Below are 24,754 nucleotides of genomic sequence, written 5' to 3' on the forward strand. Positions count from 1 at the left end.
AACCATTGTTTGATTCTCTGATTTATGTTTTGGGACTACTTTCTCCTAAATCCATTCATTTCATAATTGTAGCAAACCAAACCATCTTTAGCACACCTTTAAATGTAAACTAGCTGGAGATTTTCCATCACATTTGGAAATGTGATTAGTTCATTAGCTCTTACTTTTCTATGGCACTCAGTGGTTAAAGAGGTCAGAGTTTAGAGGACAGCTGTGAGTGGGGATCAGGAACTTCTCTGGGGGCTTGGAGAGAACACCAGATGGTGCTGCTGCCTTCTCCACAGACCTTCCATGTACAAAGCTGCAGTGCTGCTTCCTGGGGCTTTGCTAGCAACGCTTCTCCCTGTATTTACATCCCCAAGAAAATAAACATCCTCAGCTAAAAATATTATTCTCCACCATGTGAGTCTCTAACAGACAAAACTTCCCATTTTGTGGTTACCTTTTGGAGCACCTCAGAGATGGACAATGACAAGAACAGTTGCCTTTTTTTTTGCTGTTTTTGGCCTGAACAGAATCTTACTGCTGTATTTCTGTGGTGTTCATTATGCAGGGGTATGTATGAACCATCTTGGAACCATACCTTAGCCCCAGGTAGGGGCACATGGAGGTTTTTGTGCTTTTTATTCATTGCTGATGTGTGCATGGATAGCTCTAAAAGGTGTCCCTGCCCCCAGGACAGATGATCTTTAATGTCCCTTCCAGCCCAAAGCATTCTGTGATTCCATGATCCTGCTGTTACCCTCATGCAGGTGTGTGTACATAGAAATGCATATGTGCACACACAGATATATGTATAAATATGTTCAATATAAATATATAAATATGTGTCCCTGTCCCAGTGCTCTGCAGATCAGCAGGAGCTGTGGCTTGCAGAGATCATCTCTATCAGCCCTGTGTGCTGAGTGAGGCAGGGATCACACTGGGGGCTCAGTTTCCAGAAGCCAAGTTGGACATTTTTAAACAAATGCAAGCCCTCAGGACATATTTAATATAGGACACACTCCCTCAGCTTTATTTCTAACAGAAATGCTTTGTTATCTTTTATTCTGAGAGGGATTGTGAGCTAAAAAAGCTGTTTTATTCAGAGCTGCTTTGCAGTGAATCCAGCCTGCTGCAGAGCTGCTCAAATGCCAACACTGCTGTGCAGATACACTTAATATATCCAGGAAAGTTCTTGTTTGATTCACTGCTGGCAGAGACAAGTAGCTGACAGAGGGAGAGGCCCTAAATTAGGGTGAGGAGGAGAATAAATAAAAGACCTGTGTCTTTATCGTCTCCTCTGCCACCATCAGTAGCAAGTGCTGTAGCTGCAGGTATGGAGCCCTAAAACCTTCATCCATCACTCACAGCCCTGGCTGCAAAAGAACTTTGCTAAAAGTCTGCTATTCAAGCAGAAAGGCAAACTCAGTTTTCAGGCATCAGTGAAAAGAAAGAGAAAAGGACTGGGGTAAAGGTAAATTTATGGGGAGGCTGCATTCTTTGCTGATTGTATTTTATTGCTGAGAACAAATCCATGCAATAGACTTTAGACAGGTGAACACCAGTCCTTTACACAAGAACACTGCTTTGCTGTTTAAGTCACCAACAGGAAAAATAATTAATTCTCTTGGTCGTATTGTGCATATTTTTATTACAAACATAACACTTAGACAAGCCTGACATATTATAAAATGAAGATTTGCTGCCTCTTGCACTGTTCAGTTTGCTTTGCAAAGACAGAAGCTTTTAAAACTTCTGCTGCTTCTGTCTAGAACAAAAAGCATTTCCTCTTTAAATATTTTGAGCCCTAAGGACAGTATTTGCCTGGGATGTTTCAAACCACAAATACGATTAATGTGTGAAAAATGGAAAAGATTCTCCACTGTAGTCTGTTCTCTGGCCAAGATAAAGGGCAAACAAGGATCCAATTTCACACTGTTTAATTGTTGTGTCTGTAGTATTCTACAGGCATAATTAGGCAAAACTTTCTCTTTTTATATTCTGAAAATGTAGGAGAAAATACAGAAATATGAGACTTCATGGATCCTCCGTTCTTCAAATATAAGAAACAGAATATGCCAGAATTTAAGTTAGAAAAATTATCCTTTGTGCTAACTCATAGCCTATATTTTTGCTTCTCCCCACTTTCTACCATATCCATGTCCAACTTTTGGTAGGATCTGGCTTTTTAGGACCACCTGTAATGTTCCCACGGTGGCCAGATTCCTTTTAAGAGAGGTGATTCCCATTGTTCTGGCAGGATGCTCATAGCACTCCTCCTGCCTAGGTCTCAGGGAAGTTCTGCCACTGCTGTCCCACCCTGCCAGGCGGATTTTCCTCCATGGTGCCACCCACAGGGGACACAATTTGAATCCTAGCACAGAAATTAGGCTGGTTCAGTTCCTGCTGAACTTAACTCCCTCCTCAGGAGGCTGTTCCAGCACTTGTGCAATGCCAGGGCTTTTCAAGTGCAACAGAAAAGGAGATTTGGGGATTTTCTGAAGAAAAAAGACAAAAAAATCCTCCCTAAAAACAGCCACCGACCTCTTGTTGCGTTCAGGTCAGTACAATGCTTAAGGAGGAATCAATGGGATTAAATTAAATAAAATTTAGATGTCAGAAAGTGTCTGGAAAAGGTGGCTGTGGCACACAGGTTAGCCAGCCTGGGAAACTTTGATCTCAGAACAGGTGAAAAGCTTCTCCTAAAGAAGCAGGAGAGTGCTGAGGGCGGGAGAAGGAAGGTTAAGGATCAGGATTTCTTGATGAGAAAGTGCCTATGCACAAGGACAGGGAATTTTTTAGATGGGAAATTCTGATCAGCTGGGGGAAAATATTACCATGAGATCCTGGTCAAATATTGAAGCTGGGGCCCAGACTGTGGCATCTCCACATTGGAAATCTTCAAGTTTTCACTTGACCTGTCCCTGAGCAACTTGATGCAATTAAATTTGCTTTGAGAAGGGGGTTCAACTGGGTGACCTCCAGAGGAACCTTCCAACCTCAATTCTATTACTATGAGGCAGTTTAAAACTGGAAAAGTTGGTCCAAATCTGTATAAAAGAAGGGAAACCAGACAGTGGTAGAGTTAATGTGCAACCCTTGGAGGAAAAGAGACACATTAAATTAATACCAAGATGTCTCATAATTTAAAAGTCTCCTATAAAACTCGTATGACATTTTAGGCCACTGACAGGACTCTTCGTCTTTCCCATCTGAGCACTTTCTATGCACTGTCTCCCAAGCAAGTTCTGCTTTTAGCTTTCACTATCAGGAAGTCAGAGATTGGGAGTGAGGTCACCTTAATTCACATCTTAACTGAGTTCCACATGAGTGGAGGAAAGACAAGAACCAACTGACTGTGTCCTGAAAAGGAAAATCACTGAGAAAGGAGAATGGTCTCCATTTATTATCCTTTTATAGTGCACTTCTACTTACATGACTCCTTTCCATTAATCTCCAGGCTTTCTATGGAGGAAGCACAGAGTGATGCACAAATTAAGGACCTGCTTTGCTGGGAACAGCAGGAAAATCCTGTTTAATGTGTTTGCTTCTATTAGTGAGTGACCCACCAGCAGATCAGCAAAACCCAAACAGCAACAACAACCATAATGACTAAACTTTGCTAATCAACAAGTCAAAATAGACTTTGATATGTGTATTTCTGATTGGATGATGCCATAACTCTTTATTGACACCCAAATGATTTTGCTGGTCTGTATTTTCTCAGCTCTTTACCTCACTTTCTAGCACAAGGACCCAAAGATTGGCAAATATGACAAAAACCTGCAAAGCATACAGGTATATATTTAAAACCTTAGATTTCATATAGGAAGAACCAGTTTATTCTCTGGTCTTTAATCCTGACAGTAACTTTGAAATGTTGGTTGATGAAACTGTTGCTTAGCTGTGGGATTCTGCTGAGAGATGATTTGTCCCTCAAACCCACCTTTGACTGAGGTCTCAAAAGACCAGAAGGCTGAGGACTGGAAGGAGAAGAAATTCCAGAACTGTTGAATGAGATGAATGGAGTGAGAATATTCCTGCAAAGATCCCTGATGATAAACTGAATTATCTGGATGAGGAACCAGAGCACAAAGCAGACCCCAGTGCTGAAATAGGGGCAGTGATTAGGAATTATCTCATAGTGCAAACCCTACAGTCAGCCCCAGGTACCTGTGTTGGAAAGAGTCTTTGGAAACTGTGATCTACATTTCTAGACTTCTCCAAAGGGTGTAGAAATATCCAAACCCTTAAAGCCCAGCAAAGATTTGTGTTGGCCTGGAAATATTTCTGTGAGACAGTTGGAATCAGAATAGGTGGTAGATGAAGAGGTGCAAAGCTGCGATGGAGAAGAGAGAAATGATCTTATATTTGGCCAAAGCCCAAGTCAAAACTTGAAAACCAAAGTCAGTTTATGTGAAAACATGATCAATATTGGAAACTGACCAACATCTGAGGCAGACAGTTGCTGATCTTTTTTATTTGCTTATTTTACTGTGAGAAACATACTCTTAAACCTGTTAAACTTCTAGATTTGTTTCATTCTTTTGCTTTTATTTAAACCCACTAAGGGAAAATAAATCATGTGATTTAACCAGCATACACAGGAGTCTCTGGGGTTGCTGTGTGGAAGAGGAGAGTAATTGCTGCTCTTGGTCTGTAATTCACAGACTCTAAGTGGTATTTAATTAATCTGACTTCAGTCACCTTGAATAGAGTCACAAGTACTTATTCTGGGGTCATCAAGGATTTCCTTTCATTAAGGAAAGAAGCTAGTTGTCAGTGATAAACTGGATAAATCTCCTTCTGAAAATTTCCCTTCTCTTTGTTTAGCTTAGAGAAAGTATACATGCTTATCCTAAACCAGCAACATAAACTAGATCTGGAAATATATACAATTATCTTAAGCTAGATCTTAAAACTATTAGCTGTCATAAATTCCCATCATCCAGGTGTTTTCCACTCAATTCTTTCAGGCAGACACAAGTTTTGTCTTGATTTTGCATAGGATGTGTCTAAATTCCAACTTTGGGTTTGCATCACACTTTCTGACCCTCATTTCCTCTCCAGATTAAGGACTTGGATAAAAGAAAACTTTGGAAAATAGAGTTGATGCAGTTATAAGGCAGAAATTATTTATTGTTAAATTCTGTAAGTCTTTCAGTGATTAGAAGGATGCTGAAAGTTTCTTGGAAAAAAGGGAGAAGTAGCTGGCAGAAGTTGGCGAAGTAGATAAAGTTACTGCTGAACAGAAGTTTATGTAGAGTCAGCAGATTCTGTAAGGTTGAATTTTAAATATATGTTCATTGATTTGTGTATTACAAGCACTATTTATCACTGTATCTATATTGCACTTTTTACAGCGTGAAGATATTTATGCTTATTAATTCCTCTGTGCTTTATTTAGCATAGAAATAGTGCATAATTTGGGGGTTATTTTAAAACCTTATATTGGGCAGTATTTAAAATGTGTCTATTTAATATACCACATGTTCTATTTTTAGCCTTTTTGTCATTGTTTCACATCTTTGGTGCCAGCTCCCAAACACAGTGCATTCATTATTTTAATTGCTTTGTCAACTTTACATTTTTTACCTCTCTTATTTTTGTCAGAGAGCAGACCTCAGGAGGGGATGTGACAGAGTATAAATTGATTCTGAAGATGTGCTGGTTTATATGATTTTTTAAAAGGTCTCCTTGTAAAGCCCTACCAAAACAAATTTAGTATTGATTTTTTTATAAACCTCCCTTCTCGTCTCACCACCTCGTCTCACACCCAGGGATATCAATACCCTCTGACAATAAGTCCTTGGTGTCCTGACCTTCCTGTGGTCACCAGCCCATGACACCACGGGCTGCTTCCCTCCTCAGGAGGCTCAGGGATTCTCCAGGTGCTCCAAAGGGACAGGCAGGTGGTGGACCCTAAATGAGCTACCTGGAAATCCAGACAGTGAGCTTTCTTCCAGCTGTAATACCTGGAAATGAGAATTAAGGGACAGCTGAGGAACTTCCAGGTGTTTATCATGGAGAAAAGGAGGCTCAGGGGGGGCTTTCTGGCTCTCCACAACTCCCTGGCAGGAGGGAAGAGCCAGGTGAGGGTCAGGTTCTGCTCTGAGGACAAGAGGAAATGGCCTCAAATTGCACCAGAAAAGGTGCAAGTTGGACATCAGGAAGAATTTCCCCAAGGAAAGGGAGCTCAGGCCTTGGCAGGGGCTGCCCAAGGGAGCTTTGCAGTGCCCATCCCTGCAGGTGTCCCCTGGAGGTGGCACTGACTGCTCTGGGCTGGGGACAAGGTGCCCATGGGGCACAGCTGGCACTCCATGGGCTGGGAGGGCTTTTCCAGCCCAGGGATTCTGGGATTCTTTGGATTGGCAGGGAGCTGCCTCTCTTCTTCCCAAAATTTCTATCTGAAACTTTCTGACATTTTAATTCCACAATTAAGGTGAAAAAGAAAAATGAAGTAACAATGTTATATGGCAGCTGCATTCACTTTTGTGCACAGCATCTGTTTCCAACAGTTACCTTCAATAATGAGTGAAAGACAGATGCCACCTTTCAAAACATGAGCCAGCACCTGAACAGAAACCATTGTTAGACCAAAGTGGCAGCCGAGAGCCTTACTGGAAACCATGGTCCAGGATTAGTGGTTATTTGGAGCTTTGAGAGTCTGTCCATCTGTGAAAGGAAGGCAAAAGCCAGCAGCCCTCAAGAAAAGTACAATTTGTGACCTCAGGCAGACTTTCACATCTTTAGGGAGTTCACTGAGAGGGCACAGCAGGGCTCTGTCTGTTCTTCTCAGGGATGCAGAGCTTGAAGTTCATTCTCTATAAATACAGACATTGATTTTTTTATTACCCCACTTTGCTTCCAGGTAGAAACAACTTGGTGCAGCTCCCAGTACTGGATAACTTGTGTGTCCAGGAGACTCTAAAATGTGATTTTTAGAATAAAACATCTCAGTACTCTCTGCCCCTGGAATTCTGTGTGGCGTTTTGGGCCTCTCACATCACAAAAGGACCTTGAAGTGATGGACTGTGTCCTGGGAAAGGTCTGGAGAACAAATCTTAGGAGCAGGAGCTGAGGGAGCTGGGGTTCTTCAGTTTGGAGAAAAGAAGGTTCAGGAGGGACCTCATTGTTCTCAAACTCCTTGAAAAGAACTTTTAGCAATGGTTGGTCTCTTCTGCAATGTCCAGAGTAAAAGGATGAGCATATATGGCCTAAAGTTGCACCTGAGGAGGTTCAAATTGGATATTGGAGATGGAAATTTCACTGAAAGAGTGGTCAGGCCTTGAAATGGTCTATCCAGGGAGGTTTGGAGTCACTGTCTGTGGGAGTGTTCAGGAGAAGCCTGGCTGTGGCCCTTGGGGACAGGGGTTGGGGTGATACTGGTCCTTGTTGATGGTGGAACTTGAAATTCTCCTCCAGCCTTGATGATTCTGTGGTTTCCAAAACCAGCAATGCCTGAGGAAGGGCAAGACAGAAAATTCTGTGATGGAGCTGTACAAAAAGATGGAGATCATTGTGTTTTTACCACATAGAATTGAAGACTTACTTTAATTATTCATGAGGCTCAGTGCCTGTTCTAGGCCTCATCTGTAGCAGTTATGAAACAGGGCCCAAGGAGCAGCACCTGGCCCCAGCAGGATGTGATGGTGACTGATGTCAGCCTGCACTGCTTATCATGAGCCCCTCCAAAGCAGAATTGTTTTGAAAACAGCTATTTAGAGCATCACAAAACTGAGTTAAAAATCAATGTGGATCACTGGGATGGAGTGCTCAACTCATCACCTGGCTCTCTCCCATTTAGCAGTGGAGCTGAGCCCAAAGGAGGGATGTTTGCTGAGAGAGACCCAGCTCTGCAAACACTATTTCACTGATTTAACTCAGGCCAGACAGAGCAAACTCAGGGCTGTTCTATGAGAGGCTGCAAAAAAATCCAGTGGTTCCTGTTGTGGGCAGGAGGGAGCAGCCTCAGTGTCTCTCCTGAGCCCTCTCTGCTCGGTGGCTCCATTACTGACCTGGCTAATGAAATAGAGAGGCTGCCTATTCAATTAGCAGGGAATACCAGGCTGGGAGGGACTGCATGTACATGGGAGACAGAAACACCATTCAGGCAGGTCTTGATGAACTGGGAAATTGGTCTGGAAAAAATTGGATAAAATTTAGCAAGAAAATGGGTACCCTGAATAACCAACTGCAAAAGTACTGTGTAGAGAGCAATTCTGTTGATTCTTCAGAAGAGGATTTTGAGGTTATTGTGCCTCCCAAGATGAACATTAGCAGCCTTTATAACCCTGTCCTGAAAAGCCAAATGAGAATCCCTGGAATTGTTGAGTGCAGGTTTGGAAACAGTGAGAAAGCTATGGACCATCTTTAGACAGTCTGAAGGATAACAGAAGATATTATTAGAGAAACTGATAGAGAAAATGGGATTTCTGGACAATGTTGAAAGCACCAGAGTTATTTAGTTGTAAAAAGATAAGGGTACTGGTGGGGAAAGGAACGATAAAACTTCATGTAGATTAAAGACTGGTGCAAAGATCAAGGTAATAATCTATTCTTCATGTTCCTAATGGACTAGAAAAGAAGCTATGGGTTGAAACTGTAGCAGGAAACTCAAGCTAGATTAAAAAAAACCTATTTCTAATCATGAGATTAGTCAAGCAGTGGAATAGATTGTGCAGCCTAGGGAGTTGCAAAATCTCCTTTTATTGTAAGTCTTCAAAATCAGGCTGGGGAAACATCTGTTTGAAATTGTGCAGACACAGATGAACCTGGTTTAAAGAAGAAAGATAGATTCAGGTGATCTCTCAGAGTCCTTTCAGATGTATTTTTAGATGGTGCCATATTTTCTACCTAAAATTGGAGTGCAAACACACACCCCACTCTAGGTAGTATATATAATATATATAATATATAATATATAATATATAATATATAATATATAATATATAATATATAATATATAATATATAATATATAATATATAATATATAATATATTATATATTATATATAATATATAATATATAATATGTAATATGTAACATGTAACATGTAACATGTAACATATTATATATTATATATTATATATTATATATTATATATTATATATTATATATTATATATTATATATTATATATTATATATTATATATTATATATTATATATTATATATTATATATTATATTTGATTTTCAGCATGAGGCAGCCGATACACAGGTAACCAACTTGTATATGCTCTTCATGACACACACCACAAGCTTGGGCTGTGTCTTCCTTTTCACTCCTTAAAGTCTCTATATGGCTTTCCCAGTTCACTTCCAGGTTTCCTGCAACTTGCAGAGAACAGAGATAGAGATCTGTAGCTCACTTATCTAATCAGATGTTGTGTGGGACCAGCTCTAAGCAAAGTGCAGGCTACCTTTCACCAAATAATCTTCCAGCCCACAGTAAACGCTCTCTCTTGCCTTAACTCCTTGCTTGGGAAACTCCCTGAGTGCTTGGAATACTGTTAGAAATTTGGTTTTTTCTATAGCACTCTTCTGAATTTTTCCCAGGTTGTGTTAAGGACGAGCAATTAAAAATAGAAAGCAGAGGGATCAGAGTTTATGCACATTACCTATTAAATTGTGCTTTAAAGAAGTCAGAAGTGCCAGGAGATGGCATGCTGCTTCAAAGTGTACTAAGAAATGCACACCAATAGGGCTCAAGCTGCAGAGGAAAATGATGTTTCCTGCACCAGCTCTTCCTCAGCATCTCTTGCCATTGCCTGCTTGGGGAAGTAGATTGACTGCATCCTGATAAAGGACTCTGATTTCGTTTTATTCTTTACAGCCCTTGCCAGCTTTCAGAGACTGATCTCTGTCTCTCCTTCTCAGGCAGTGAGCTAAGGCAGAAGAAAAATTAACCCATCATCTAAAAGCTGAAGAAAAATAGCAATTAGGAAACAAAAATCCCTTGAGCAAGCATGTTGCTGCTTCTAAGATTGAACAGCAGTTTATGTTCTATACTGGTACATTCATGGGCCAATATGTGACAAGGTGACATTCCTTTAAATATTTCTTATTTCAGTTTTTTAATCTTCTCTTTGCTGACAAAGCTGCCTTTTTTTCTTCTTGTGTAATCAAAGTCTCTGGCATGTTAGGTTAATTGAAATGACAGGCAAAAGTTTAAAGTAAAATCAATTCTTTTTCACTGAAGCATCCCCAAGTGTTTAAAAGTGAATGTGAGCTGAGGAAAAACAAGATGTGTGTTAACCAGTTAGAAACCAAAATCTTTTGCTATAGCAGCTTGTTTGAGGAAAATGAGAATGGTTGATTTACTGAAGATGCATTTACCAGATTCAATTATTAAATTAATTCTGAGAATAATTAACTTACATTTAAAATAGCCACAGATGCAAATGGATGAATGATGCTGGGAGAAAGAAGGGAATTGAAAACAAAGCATTTTTAAAGCTTTACAGCAGAAAATCCTACTGCTTGTCCATCTTTAGGATAGACAAACTCTTTTCAGTGAGAAAGAGCTGATGGTTGCTGGAATGAAAGTTAGCCCTTTCTGTGGAATTCTGTGGAAATTCTGAGGAATTCTGTGGAAATTCTGAGGAATTCTGTGATGCTTAGCTGTTCCTAAGTTCTGTATCCCTGTCCATGTCAGTAGGTGGTTTAGGAGGAACCTGTGCTAGGTAAGTGCATTGATGAGTGCAGCCTAAGTGCCAGAGACAGCCTGGCCTGTTTGACTTTCAAATTAACTGTAGGAAATGCTGCCTCATGAATATTAAATTTCAGCTTCCTCTGCCATGATCAATACATTAATTTTTATGTATGACCTCACAAAGATCCAGCCTGTCAAGCTATGGGCATTTATCCAATATTCTTGTGTAAATGTCAAGGCAGATGGTTCTCAAAACCTGCTGCAATATTTCACGTAATAATAAAGGTGTCTGGCTGCATTGACCTCTTCATATCACAAGTGGGAACCCAGGCAAACTCTGGCTAAATAGGACAAACCAATTTGGCATTTTGACAAGCAAAGGGGCAATGGGTTTGGCTAGAAAATATAGCAGTTCCCCCTCTGGGCTTGTTCTGAGCCTGGGGAACTTTGCTGGAGCAAGCCAGTCTTCCCAGGAAAATCACTGTCCATGGAAGGAACAAAATGTGTTCCTGTAGAAGCCTTTGCATGGTCTCTGAAGGGAGCTGAGGTGCCTGGCTTAGAGACAGATGTCTTCACTCTGGGTTTCAAATGTGAGAGGAGATGAACTCCCTCTTCCCCAGGCTGTAGGAGAGGCCAGCTCAGGAGCAGAGAAGTGCAGTGACCCATTCAGCAGCTGAAACTGCCAGTGCACATGGAGAGGTGTTTAATGATATCTCAGAAACATCTCTTATTTATTTGGAATTCACTTTGAAGGACTACGTATTCCAATGTTTTCAGGTCAATGTACCTTTTGAAATGCTAATCAGGTGGAATTGGCCTTTACCTCAAGCAGATATTTGTATATCAAAGAGATTCCTTGCACACTTTGTCAATCTGAACCCAGTTTAGATTACATTGATGCATTATTTTTAATGCTGATTCCTGCTAAAATCTTCTTTTCTACGTCATTAACCCTCTAATTATTTTTAGCCTAGTGTTAGTTAGCCGTTACCAGGCTCAGCACTGCTCAGGGAAGTGAGTATTATTCATCCCAATGCTTCATTACCCCTCTGTTTTTACCTGCAGGCATCACAAAGTCCGTGTCAAAAATAAAAGTGGCAATACTGAGCGCTGTAAAACTGCTCAGAGCTGAGATTTCCCTCCTCACACTTCCTGTGCAGGGTGTGCTGAGGCTCTCAAAGCCCCCAGAGGGATCTCAGTGTTCCTCCACACCTTGCCCTGCACAGGTTGCTGCGAGCAGGATGCAGAAGCTCTCATGGATGAGCAGGGACTGCAGAGCAGCTGGTTGGCTCTGCTGCAGCCCTTGGGCCCAGGCACTTGAGTGACAGAGGAGACACTGAGCTGGCATTTCTTCCAGCACTTGTCCTTCCCTGCTAATGCAGCCAACTGGCCGAGATGACCTTCAGCTTGGAGTCTCTGAATGGAAGTAATTTCGTGATTAAACAAAACTAGACTTGGGGGAAGTTTGAACAGTCTACTACAGAGCACGGTTTTATTCCTTGGTTTCGCTCCACTGCTGAAGAGATAAGCCACCAAAAGCCAGGAATAAAGAACATCAAAGGTTCTAGGTGACAGAAATAGTAAACTCCAGATTTCACAGCAGATGCAGCAATGAATCCTCCATTGGGAAAGTTTTGTGTAGAGCTGAATCAGTTTGTCAGAACTGCTGACGGTAAAATTTAGCCATATTTATCCACTTCCATTGTTTATCCAACCCTGTAAAAATGAATGGCACATAAAAGTCCTAATCTGAATAAAACCAATCTGTAAACAAGGCACAGGCACAAATTCACTGAATATGAATGGATTGCAACAAGTGACTGTGTCTGCTCTGTTTATTGCCATCTGCCATCTGTTTGGAGCAATCGATACCCATCCGCAGAGCCCTGAAGTAACAGGCTTTGTAGCACTCACATTTTCTCCAAATACTGCTTATTTTAGCCTGGAAACATTTGTCTCTCCCTCCCACCACAGGTGATCAGCGAGTTTGAAGCCTCTCCCGACTCATTTTCCTACAGAATCCCCAACCTGAGCCGGAACCGCCAGTACAGCGTGTGGGTGGTGGCCGTGACGGCTGCGGGGAGAGGCAACAGCAGCGAGATCATCACCGTGGAGCCACTGGCCAAAGGTACAGGGACAGCTGCCCACAGCCAGCCAGGCTTCTGCTGCCTAATTACTGCTGCTAATTACTGGCAGAATTGGCTGGTGTGGCCTCGCTGAGGGTGGGAATTCTCAGGAGCTGCCTCGCGAAAGGCGAGGTGACAACTCGCGGTAATTGCTCCAGGTTTTGCTGGAGTCAGCAGAGAGGGGATGACGTGCTCCTCCAGGGGTAACTCATCCAGCCTGCCTTAGAAGGGAATAGATTGCTTTTTGGAGCCATTTTTATCTTCACTTGTTGGGAATAGATTGCTTTTTTGGAGCCATTTTTATCTTCACTTGTTGGGTGCAGGGGGTTTGCAGATGATGCCTCTCCCCCTCTGAATATATTTCTTTTCCTTGCTGTACAAGGTAACTTCTTTATCATTCCTTTCCTTAGTAATATCTCTTGTGTACTCCACAAGTACCATCTACTGTATAAAATGGTCTGATTAACATATCTAAACTCTGAACAATTGTTCTCTACTTGCATTAGCTTTGAAGTTTGCTGCTTCTATTTCAGATATGATGAAAGGATAATGTGCCTGAAATCTTGAATATTTATTTCCAGCTGTATTAGTTGTTCTATTAAAAGATATTGCTGGAGCCTGTGAATTCTGCCTTTTGAGATGTGATGCTTGCAACATTAGAGCACCTTGGCTTGGAAATGGAGGCCTAACATTTCGAGCAGCAAAGTGAGAAGAGTCCCATCCCACTCAATCTCTACATGGGGTCTTCAAATTGATTTTTTTTTTACTACTCAACTTGGTACCATTACAGCCTGTGCCAGGATGGGCAGAGAAATGCACAGATCCCCAGAGCTGCAAAATTAGATACATTTAATTGGCTTTACAGTTTTACAAGCCTGCTAAGTCTTCACTTCAGTGTTTAATGATGTAAAGATGTAAAATAAAGTGTCTAGTGCATTATGATGACAGGTTCTTTCTGAAAAGGCTTTGCTGAACTTCAGCCTAGTGCCACCAACATGAAAGCACTTTCTGCATGGAAGAGCAAACTCCATCACCATGGGAAATCTCCCTGTTCCTATCTGTCTAGCTGGCAGATCACCACTTTAATGCTGGTAGATTAACAGCAGAGCTCTTACCCTGGGCTGCATCAAAAGCAGCTTAAGCACAGGGTTGAGGGAGGGGATTGTGTCCCTGAGCCCCTCAGGTGATTTCCCAGCTGCAGAGCTGCCCCAGCCAGGGAGGAGCTGGAGCTGCTGCAGAGAGCCCAGAGGAGGCTCCAGGATGAGCAGAGGGATGGAGCAGCTCTGCTGGCAGGAAAGGCTGGCACAGCTGGCATTGCTCACCTGCACAGGAGAAGCTTTGGGCTGAGCTCAGGGTGGCCTTGCAGGGCCTGGAGGAGCCCCAGGAAAGCTGGAGAGAGACAATTGCCAGGGGATGCAGGGACAGCACACAGGGAATGGCCCCAAACAGAAAGATTGTAGTGTTAGGTGGGATACTGGGGAAAAAATTCAGCCCTAGGAGGGTGGGCAGGGGCTGGGATGGAATTCCCAGAGCAGCTGTGGCTGCCCCTGGATCCCTGGCAGTTCCCAAGGCCAGGCTGGACACTGAGGCTTGGAGCAGCCTGGGACAGTGGCCCATGGCAGGGGGTTGGAAGTGGATGATCTTTAACCTTCCTTCCAACCCATCCCTTCTAGAATTCTATGATTATGGTGGATGGTATTGCTGATTTTGGAGGCTACTGTTTGAACACATGACAGTTTCCCAATATGGAGAAGCTGCACGCAGAGTTCTTCAGGTCTGAAACATCTGGAGCTTTTCCATTGTAGCATGAGTGCGCTCTGCGTTGTGAACATCAGTGAGACCAAAACTGAGATCCTAAAAGGGAGATGAGGAGTGTCAAGGACACCAGTGAAGGAAGATCATAAAAGAACCACACAGGAAAAAAGGCAAAGATTTCAGTGTGTTCCTCCATTGCTGTCACCTGTGTGTAATCAATGTGTGGCGATGAAAAAAAAAAGCAAACAAAAACAAGCATAAAAAATAGATGCTCAAATAAGGGCAAAAATTATTAGACATGGTGCAGTACTAATAAATTGAGGCTGCAGGCAAACCCTGCACAAAATGCACTAGAAGTTCTCTTCTGCCATGCCCTATGCATTTTAAAAAGAGGGAAATGTTCAAAATGAACACCAAGAGGGAAATGTTCAAAGATTAACACAGATCAATTGAGGCTTTGCAGGCACCAATATTCATGACCTCAAGTTATGAGGAATTGCAGTGTGCAATTGCTCTCTGTTTGCCAAAAATTGAGAAGTTTCAACTTGACCCACATGGACTTAAACTGATCCAGCTTACCAGAATTAATTCTGCTCCTCTGAAGCTTATATAACATAATCCATGATGACAAATAAGTCATGGAACTTAAAAATAACTTTTATGGAAAGGCAAGATGACTTAAAAGAAAAAATAATTAATTACTTCAATATAGACAGGTCAATCTGAAGAAGACTTTATTTCAAAGGACAGTAGAATGCATCCAGTCAACCTTAGAGTTTGTAGTGATACTCCAATATAAAGTCAGCATTAGATGATGCTCAGGAAAAGCCTCTTACATGCACTTAGGACTGTAAAAGTAATGAATAATCCATTTGTTGAGGGTTTGATGGGCACTAGGAATACTGATAGATAGCAATTTTATGAACTTTGGATGTAGCAAGGTTAGAAATTATTGTGTCACATACAAAATTTCCTTTATGAATGCATCACAGGGCTTTTTAGGGAGCCGGGAGAAAGTGGTGATCAGTGCTGAGGGCAGTGGCTGCACAATGAGGAAGGATGGGCAGAGCTCAAAGCCTCAAAGACCTTTTTCACCCCACACTATATCTGTAGCAAACAGCACATCTCAGGGTTAGAAGCAGTTAAATCCTGATTTTGCCTTAACTTCCCAATGCAAAACCATCCTGTGGGCAATTATTTTGTAGTTGTTTGCTTCCTTTTTTTGCTCCTCTTACTGCACAGTAACTGTCCAAGTAATGATACCATCATGACAGCTAATAAGAGTTAACTTAGAATTGAATTATGTCAACTTAATTATAACCCCTTTAAGAACTCCTCTGAGAACAATGAGAATGTCTAGATAGGGGTTTGATGTGAAATGGATAGTCCAATTTACATGAAAGCTTAATTCAAGTTAGCATTTCTTTCTTTCTTTAGTGTCTTCATTTCTCAGAACAGATTGTTATTCTCTGTAATTAACTGACAGAAATAATAAAAAAAAATCCCCAACAAACAGAAAATAATCATGGCAATGAAAGTTCAGCCTCCACGTAAGCAAGCTGTGCTCCTGCCCCTCAAATTACTCTTCACTGGTGACATGAAAGAAGTGGGTTTAGCCTTTCAAGTGTACTCAGAAGACAAAAAACCTTGCACGCACTTGTCCCTCTGATTTACTGACCATGACTGATGGGGAATGGCATTTGCTGCCAGTGTGACAAAAACAGATCCAGACCCCTGGCAATCTGATCCTCTGGGGACAACTCTGACTTTTGAGTTTCCCCTGGTTTTCTGAGCTACCTGAGCATGAATTCTGAACAGATTTCCCCCCAGTCTGCATTGCTTTGCGTGTTTAATGGTTTTAAGTAACATTTACTTATGTAAATGTGGGGTTCACATGACAGGACATGCTGTTCTGTTTCTTTGATCAGACTGGAGCGCAGGGGATGTTAGAAACAGAACCATGGAATGGGTTGGGTTGGAAGGACACTTAAATCCAGTTCCACCCCTGCCATGGCAGGGACACCTCCCACTGTCCCAGTGCTCCAGCCCCAGTGTCCAACCTGGCCTTGGGCACTGCCAGGGATCCAGGGATGGAATTCCATCCCAGCCCTGCCCACCCTGCCAGGGAACAATTCCTCATTGCCAGATCCCACCCAGCCCTGCCCTCTGGCACTGGGAGCCATTCCCAGCAGGGTTTGCACAGGGATCACCTTCCAGGGGTGGCTCTTCCAGGAGGAACCTGGACACAGGGAGTGAGTCCTGAGGGGATGGAATTAAATTCAGGAGAAGGCAGAGGGAATCAGACCAGGAAAAATGAAATCTGGATTTGGGTTGGGAGAAGAACTTAAAACTCATCCCCTCCCACCCCTGCCATGGCAGGGACACCTTCCACTGTCCCAGGCTGCTCCCAGCCCGTGTCCAACCTGGCCTTTGGCACTGCCAGGGATCCAGGGGCAGCCACAGCTGTGCCAGGGCCTGCCCACCCTCTTCTGTGAGAAATTAAATGAAGGAATCTCCTGACACAGGGTATTCACTGGTGGAGCTTTTATTTTTTTTTTTTAAGTTGAACTGCAGTGAAATGTCAAAGCTCTCATTCAGTTTCCTTCTGAGGTTCACCTTTAAACCACAGTTGTGTCCTCTGGAGGAAGAAAAACCCACGTGTGTTACATCCTCCTACAAAGAATTTCTGCCCATTTCTATTTCTGTGGCAGTAAATGCAGGTTAGAGGATTTGTAATTTAAACAAGCAAACATGCGGAAAACTGCATTATCATAAGAGAGTGCACTGTTCTGTGAAGGAACCTTTTTATCTTCAATTAATAATTGGGTGGTTTGTAAAAATAATAGGAACAGACACATCCCTAATCCAGTGCCATGCCATCAAATGTAAGGCTGGAGGGAGGTGTGTAGGCATGTGGGTAGCTTTGATAATAAAGAAGTAAACCCTGCAGCTTATCCATATGATTCCAAAACTACCCATGGCTCAAAAGAAAGAGGTCTGTGAGATCCCAGGCTTTCTTACCTCATGAATGCCTGCTAGAATTTCAAACCGATTGCTCTGAGGTGGATTTCACTTGACATTTGTTTTGTTTCTAGTTTTCTTTGTGCACCTTTTAGCAGTCTCAGGACATCATTTGAAGTTCAGCTATAAAGAAAATTGGTCTTGAAAAATTTCCTGCTGTTTTACCATTTCTTTTAAAAGCACTCAGTACATGGAAGGAATGAGAAAATCCATAGAAAGCTGTGGATGCTTTCACAGAAATAGTGCACTGTGCTTTTCTGATGATTTTCTGAGCCATGGTCTATCATCTTACCAGTGGCTTAGGCTCCTGGGAGATTTATGTTACTTCCACCCATCTCAGTAAAATGAAGGATACAGGATATTGAAAACCAGGAGCTACAGCATTAATGTTGCACTTTCAACATCTGATCTTAAGGAAGAATTCATGCTGAAATAACCATTAAAAACAAAGGAATAACACAAAAATTTTGCTGGCAGTGCTGCCATGCCACGCTGAAGGCTTCAGCAGGATTCCTGTGTTCCACATGTTTTGTCCTGCAGGACCTGGCAGCAGTTTGGAGTAGCTGGATGTTTCAAGAAACACTGGAAATGTGGGAAGACCATGGGGAAAATGATTAATAGCCAATTTTAAATGAGTTTTCAGACTTCATGTGGGAGAGGGAATTTTGCACAGGACAGGAATCTGAGCAGTCCAGATGCTCACAGATGCTGACAGCATCTCCTGCTGCTTTTCAGAGATGGCATGAGGGCCACGAGGCACCTCCTGCAGCACAACCTGGCACCACTGAAGACAAATGTGACTTCTAACACCAACGTCAGCAGAGTCAGCATTTCTCTCTGTGTCTCTGGCTGCTCTGAGCATTTTTCTGTTTGAGTTACTTTGGTTAATTAGCCCATGGTGTAGTGGATTTACCCAGGCTGGGTGTCAGACACTTACCAGAGCTTCTCTATCACTCTCCTCTGCAGCTGGACAGGGGAGGGGAAATACAACAAAAGTCCGTGAGTTGAGATGAGGACAGAGAGAGACCACTCAAAAATACCTTCACAGGCAAAATAGACTCAAATTTGAGATATTAATTGAATTTATTACCAACAAAATCAGAGCACGATAATGGGAAGAAAAATAAATCTTAAAAACACCTTCCCCACACCCCTCCCTCCTCCCCAGCTCTATCTCCTCCTCCCCAGCAGCACAGGAAGATGGGTTTGGGGTCACAGACAGCTCATCATGTCTGCTGGACATGGGGGAAGCTTTTGGCAAGTTGTGACCTCCCCACTACCAAAACCTGGCCATACAAACCCAACACAGATGGCTTCTGGGAGTACAGCCCTGTGCAAGGCTTTTCCAGAAAATGTCACCTTAGGATATCAGGTTATCTAGAAAATGTTATCTTAGTTATCTTAGATCAGGTGGAAAACCAACCTGATCCATGAGAGTTTCTGACTGCCCAGAGCCCAAACCACAGCTCTGTCCTGAAAGGGTTAAACCTCAGAGCTCTGCAAGGAGGGAGCCAGGCATCTCCAGCTGCTGTTCAGCCAGGACAGGACATGTTAGGAAAGTAGTGCTGGCCAATTACCCATCCTTCACTTTGTCTGTTACCTAAATCTTCAACTTGTGTTTTACTTAAAATTTTGACCAGAGGAAAAAAAATCTCTTGATTAAAACAAAAAAACCTCTTGAGAAGCTTGGCCTTCAACAGTGCATGAAGAGAACACAGGCAACACAGTCCAAGTTGATTGTATAATCTGTATAATCTTTTCTTTTTGTGAATATCTCAAGTCCCATTGCAGCCTACTCAAGTAATTTTGCTTAATTTTTCAAGGCCTGTTCTTTTATGCATGAATCTTTTTCCAGATTAACTGTCCCAGTTATATTTGATGCTGGGTCTCATTTTCATGTTTTCCTAATTGGTGCAAAATGGGTTATTAAGTATAAGTTCTGATCTGTGTGCAGGATTGAAGTAGATCAGGACTAAAAATACAAGTATTTTGTCTATCTGTATTCAGTATGTGCTTTTAAAATATATAATTTAGAGGCCAGCAGAAAGTGTATTTCTGTCAGGGGTCATTCTTGAGGAATAACAAATGAAGTTCTAACATAATCTCTAAACTGAAAATACACAAGTGATATTCTTTATCTATATTTAGGTGATCTGAGAGCTGATAAAAACTGATTTTAGTTTGTTCACATTTGTGGATTTCAGATAGATTCTACAATGTACTAATATTCATTAAGGTTTATTTTCCTTAATATCAAAATTGTTGTAGAAGAGATGTATCAATAATTTAGTTTTTATGAGAAACCTGTCTACTGTGGACAATTCTTGCTGGAAGTGTTGAGAGAAGCATCCCTTGGACATAATTTTCATCCATAATTTCTACTCCAAAATATATAAAAGTTAGTAAAGATGATGGGTTTGCTCTCTTTTTCTACAAAGACTCTTCAATGCCATGTCTCATCTCTCTTTTAATTACTTGTCTTCCAGGTACTGAAACTGATGTTTTGCTTGAATAAATAGCTAATATTACAAGTTACAAGGAATTAGCACCCTAAAACCATCATTTTTAGATTGGTTTGGCTTTCCCCCTTTAATTGTGGGTGTCTCTATTTCCCTTCCAAGGGCTGTATGAATGGACACTGTGATGGTGTTCACAGGGGTCTCAGGGCAAGGGAAGAGATGACAATCTTGGCACCATGTTTCAGAAGGCTGATTTATTATTTTATGATATATATTAAAGAAAATGATATATTATAACTATACTAAAAGAATAGAAGAAAGGATTTCATCAGAAGGCTTGAAAGGAATAGAAAGGAAGGAATGAGAATAAAATCTTGTGACTGATCAGAGAGTCCGAGACAACCGGACTGTGATTGGCCACTAATTAAAAACAACCACATGAGACCAATCCCAGATGCACCTGTTGCATTCCACAGCAGCAGATAATCATTGTTTACATTTCGTTTCTGAGGCCTCTCAGCTTCTCAGGCGAAAAAATCCTGGCAAAAGGATTTTTCATAAAATATATCCATGACAGGACACCTCACCTCAGTCTCTCTTGCTGTCTCCCTCCAGCCCCGGCCAGGATTCTGACATTCAGCGGGACGGTGACAACGCCCTGGATGAAGGACATTGTCCTCCCCTGCAAAGCTGTGGGGGACCCTGCTCCAACAGTCAAGTGGATGAAGGATAGGTAACCAGCAACTAAATGTGCTGCTCAGATAAATCCCATTTCCTTAAAATCCTGAGGGTTGTGGGGATGCTGATCCTGGGTCACTGGCAGGAAGGAGAAGGACTCTTGGTGGTGATTTGCACTTGGTCACAGTAGATGAGGAGTTTAGACATTTCTGTGGTGATGACAGGGCATCAAAGGGACAAAAAATAATGAAGAAGGGCTAAAGGTAAACATTCAAAATGTAAAATTTAGAAGTGTTTTTGTTTTATCCTCAGGCAGGCAGGAAGGTTTTATTCTGAGAGAGCAAAGTGCCTGGTACAGTGATTTGTGCTGAGGTGGGCAGTAAATGTCTTGCACATATTTAATTTTCCATTATTCTGTTCTCAGCTTTAGTTTCTCAGTCTGACAGAGCCACTTTGGAAACACACATAGACAATAATTTTCATCCAATCACTGTGTAAGCAGGGAAACTACTGTGCTATGGAACCATCTTGTGCATTGATATAAATACCTGTGATTTCATAAGGATGAACTTCATAGCCAGGAACTGCCTATACCCTCATTTCAGCATTTTTATGAAATAACAAGTTAAGAAAGGAGTGAATTTCTGTCTTTGCTACACTGGGTCTGGGAAAAAAGTGTGGTTTTAAGCAAATGATAGATATTTCACAACAGCAAATACTCCTTATTGAAGGGAAACACCTCACCCCACACCTTTTCCTCTCTTTCCACTCTTAGCTGCTTCAAGAAAAAAGAACCCACTTGTGATTAATTTTGATTGTAACTTCTTTAATGTATGCACTTTGTTTCCTGTGAGGCAGTAACGGGACACCCAGTCTAGTGATGATTGATGGGCGAAGGAGCATCTTCAGCAACGGCAGCTTTGTCATCAGGACTGTGAAGGCAGAGGACTCTGGCTACTACAGCTGTGTGGCCAGCAACAACTGGGGCTCAGATGAAATAATTTTGAATTTGCAGGTACAAGGTAAGGCTATTGGATCCACCTCAGAATTGTTACCATGTGTTTAAAGGTGTGTCTGTTTGAAATGAAAAGTATTCGTATTGGTGTGTATTAGTGCAAATCTAATTCTTCCAAATTCATACATAAGTCATCCTGATTCAGCCATGGGAATTTTATGATCTAGAAAATGGTGCTTTAGGTGAAACAATTCACACACTCAGTTAAGTCTCTATGTGAGTTTTTGTAAGATTGACAATGGTGTGTTTGCCTTCCGTTGTCTTCTAGTTCTTCACACAGAAGGTATCAGCTTCTGCGTTCTCTTTACAAATACCACATGTATCATTTTAATATTACAAAATTCAGGAAAACATGAAGGCCTTTCATTTAGCTCCTGAAAAACTATCAGCAGAAATTTGCCTCCGTACTGAGACCTTGCACAAAAACTTCATTATGCAGGCACAGAATTTTAATGTGAGGTGAAAATGAGCAAGCATTGGAAATGAAACATCAGCTAATGCATTTCTCCAGCTACATTTTATATTCATGTTGAAAAGCACAAAGAGCATCCAGGACGGTGTTGGTATGTACAAAAGCAGGGATAATATAAGAATATAAACCAAGACTAAAGTGAAGCAGAACCTGTGTATTCACATATGAAGAATTCCCTGTGCAGATTTCCTTGCTCACTTACACTAAAGCAGATCCTACAAATGCTTCAATTTACTGCAAATTTTTGTACCAGAGGGAACCATAACTCTCCTGGATGTGAAATTTAAGCTTCAAGTGCAAACACATGAGAGCACAGAGAGGTTGTTTCCACTGCAGTCCCCCACTCTCCCTGCCTAAACCATTCCACTAAGCCTTGGAACAAACCTCACGGCAGATATTGGCATATATCAGCTTCCCTACAATCCAACAGAAACTAAAGATGCTCTTCTGTGATGTTTGAAGCATGACCACGACAGGAAGTAGGGAGAAAAAACACCATCAAATGGAAACCTTCCATTTATATTTCACTAAGTACTTCTGTAATTGCATATATTTGCTGTTATTGAACTGCAGCAACTAAAAGCAAATCAATATTACTTCCCTAAGGGACAGACAAAGAGTGGCTTTTAATATGTGGGACCACCATTTTTTGTAGATAGGGTGAAGCTGTGATGAAAGCTTTTGCAATAAATCTTTGCCAGTGTAGTGTGTGCACTCTCTCCCCATGGACTCAGCAAAGTCACTCAGAATAACAGAACAAATCCATCTCACAAAGGGAATTTTCCTTTAGAGTATAAACTGTCTGTTTTGTTTTCTTCAGCCCTGTTTGGCCCTGTGAGGGCAAAAAAAATCAACTTCTCTTTGAAGTAATCCATAGCCGGAAAGCAGCAGACTCTGCCTTACATCAGCACCCATTATTCTGCAGTCTGATGGCTTGAACATGAGTGCAGTGGCGAGCTTTCCCTGGAGTTTCACTCTGCAGGAAAAGCTGTCCCTTAATCACAGGCAAAGCAGGCAATGTTCTCTGGCAGCAGAATGCTGGACACAGCAGGGCAATCTGGATTTCTGTCCTGCCTGGTCATGGGACTGTGTCAGGACAAGGGCAGCTCCTGCCAGCATGGGTCACTGGCACCACCACCCTCTCTGTCCCAGCCAGGGGAGCTGTGGCCATCCTGTTGTCTCTCCTTCCCAGATTTCCATCCCATTTTTGCTGCTGCTTCTTGATCCTTTGCAAGCATGGACACTGTCCATACCTCACTCCTTATTCTTGAGGCAGCAAAGCTCAATTTTCTCCACTTCTCTGACAGTAGAATGTTCCCAGTCCATTTCCCTGTGTCAATTCCTAGTGCCAGCTTGCCCTATCCAGTGCAACTTGTCGGATGTGACAGGGCTCCTTCTCTGCCCTTTAATGCTGGAAGAAATTCCTCCTGTAAGGGTGCTGAGGGCCTGGCACAGGGTGCCCAGAGAAGTTGTGGATGCCCCTGGATCCCTGGAAGTGTCCAAGGCCAGGTTGGGCAGGGCTTGGACCAGTCTGGGACAGCGGAAGGTGTCCCTGCCCATGGCACTGAATTGGAATGAGATGACCTTTAAGCTATTTTCCAACCCGAACCATTCCATGATTTCCTCCAAAGGAAGCTGGGAACTGGGATGTGGATGAGCGTTTAAACCCCTGTTTTATTCCTGCACTCAGTCAGCAGCTGATCCTTGGAGCCCTGATCTTCCATCCCCCATAATGTTTATGGGGAGCAGCAGAGCTGAAGTGCTTCCAGTCTGTGCTGACAGGGTAGGGAATCCTTTATACCAAAAGCCTCAGTGGTTTGGAAGAAGATTGGATCTGCCTCCAGTCACAAATCTATCTATGATATCTAATTAACTCTCACATTTGCACGGGCAGAAGCCCTTGATTTGCACCTTTTTTTCATTTTGCTATAATAGCCTGCACACACAGGAATGAGTGGGGCATCATTTGCAGCAGCACATGTTTCCTGTCACTAAAATTTTATCTTCTCCCTAAAACAGATATCAAAAAAAATGAAAATTAATGGCTGGGGAGCTCATGTGCCATTGAGGGCTAACGGGACAGATGCAAAAAAAATTCAGAGAAAAACAAAGGTTAGGAATTGAAAGACAAAATTGGGCATAAAATTAAATAAAAAAATGAGAGCTTGTCTGTTCTCATCTTAACCAAGGATGTCAGCTAAACAGACACTTTGACAGAAATCATTTGCATTTTTTGCAACTCAAAGCAGCTATTTGATAAATGACTCTTAGAAGTGATTAACATCGTGTCAAACCATTTGATTGCATTTTCTATTTTTAACTATTTTCCCATCTAGTTCCACCAGACCAGCCAAGACTCACTGTATCCAAAACTACATCTTCCTCTATCACTCTTTCCTGGATACCTGGAGACAATGGGGGCAGTTCTATCCGAGGTAATGTAATTCAGGTTAATTGCTGCTTCTTACTAAATTATCATATGTTGATAGGATTAGTAGAAAATTATGAATGGCTCCAAAAAAAAAAAAAAAAGAAAGAAAAAGGAAAAAAAAAAAAACCAAGACAATCTGTATTGCTGTCAACCCTTAATG

The 24,754-nt window shown here is 41.9% G+C and overlaps 1 protein-coding gene across 2 annotated transcripts in view; it reads left to right on the forward strand.

Moving 5' to 3' along the window:
* The window catches only part of DSCAM (DS cell adhesion molecule), a 403,090-nt gene that overhangs the window by 322,585 nt on the left and 55,751 nt on the right, over window positions 1-24,754 (forward strand). For both annotated transcript variants that reach the window (XM_058825080.1, XM_058825079.1), the window contains exons 20-23: window positions 12,612-12,765; window positions 20,614-20,731; window positions 21,535-21,698; window positions 24,500-24,598. In XM_058825080.1, coding sequence (XP_058681063.1) covers window positions 12,612-12,765; window positions 20,614-20,731; window positions 21,535-21,698; window positions 24,500-24,598 — 535 coding nt within the window. The remainder of the gene's footprint in view (window positions 1-12,611; window positions 12,766-20,613; window positions 20,732-21,534; window positions 21,699-24,499; window positions 24,599-24,754) is intronic.

Source organism: Ammospiza caudacuta, chromosome 2, assembly GCF_027887145.1.
Source record: "Ammospiza caudacuta isolate bAmmCau1 chromosome 2, bAmmCau1.pri, whole genome shotgun sequence".
In the NCBI taxonomy this organism is placed as follows: domain Eukaryota; kingdom Metazoa; phylum Chordata; class Aves; order Passeriformes; family Passerellidae; genus Ammospiza; species Ammospiza caudacuta.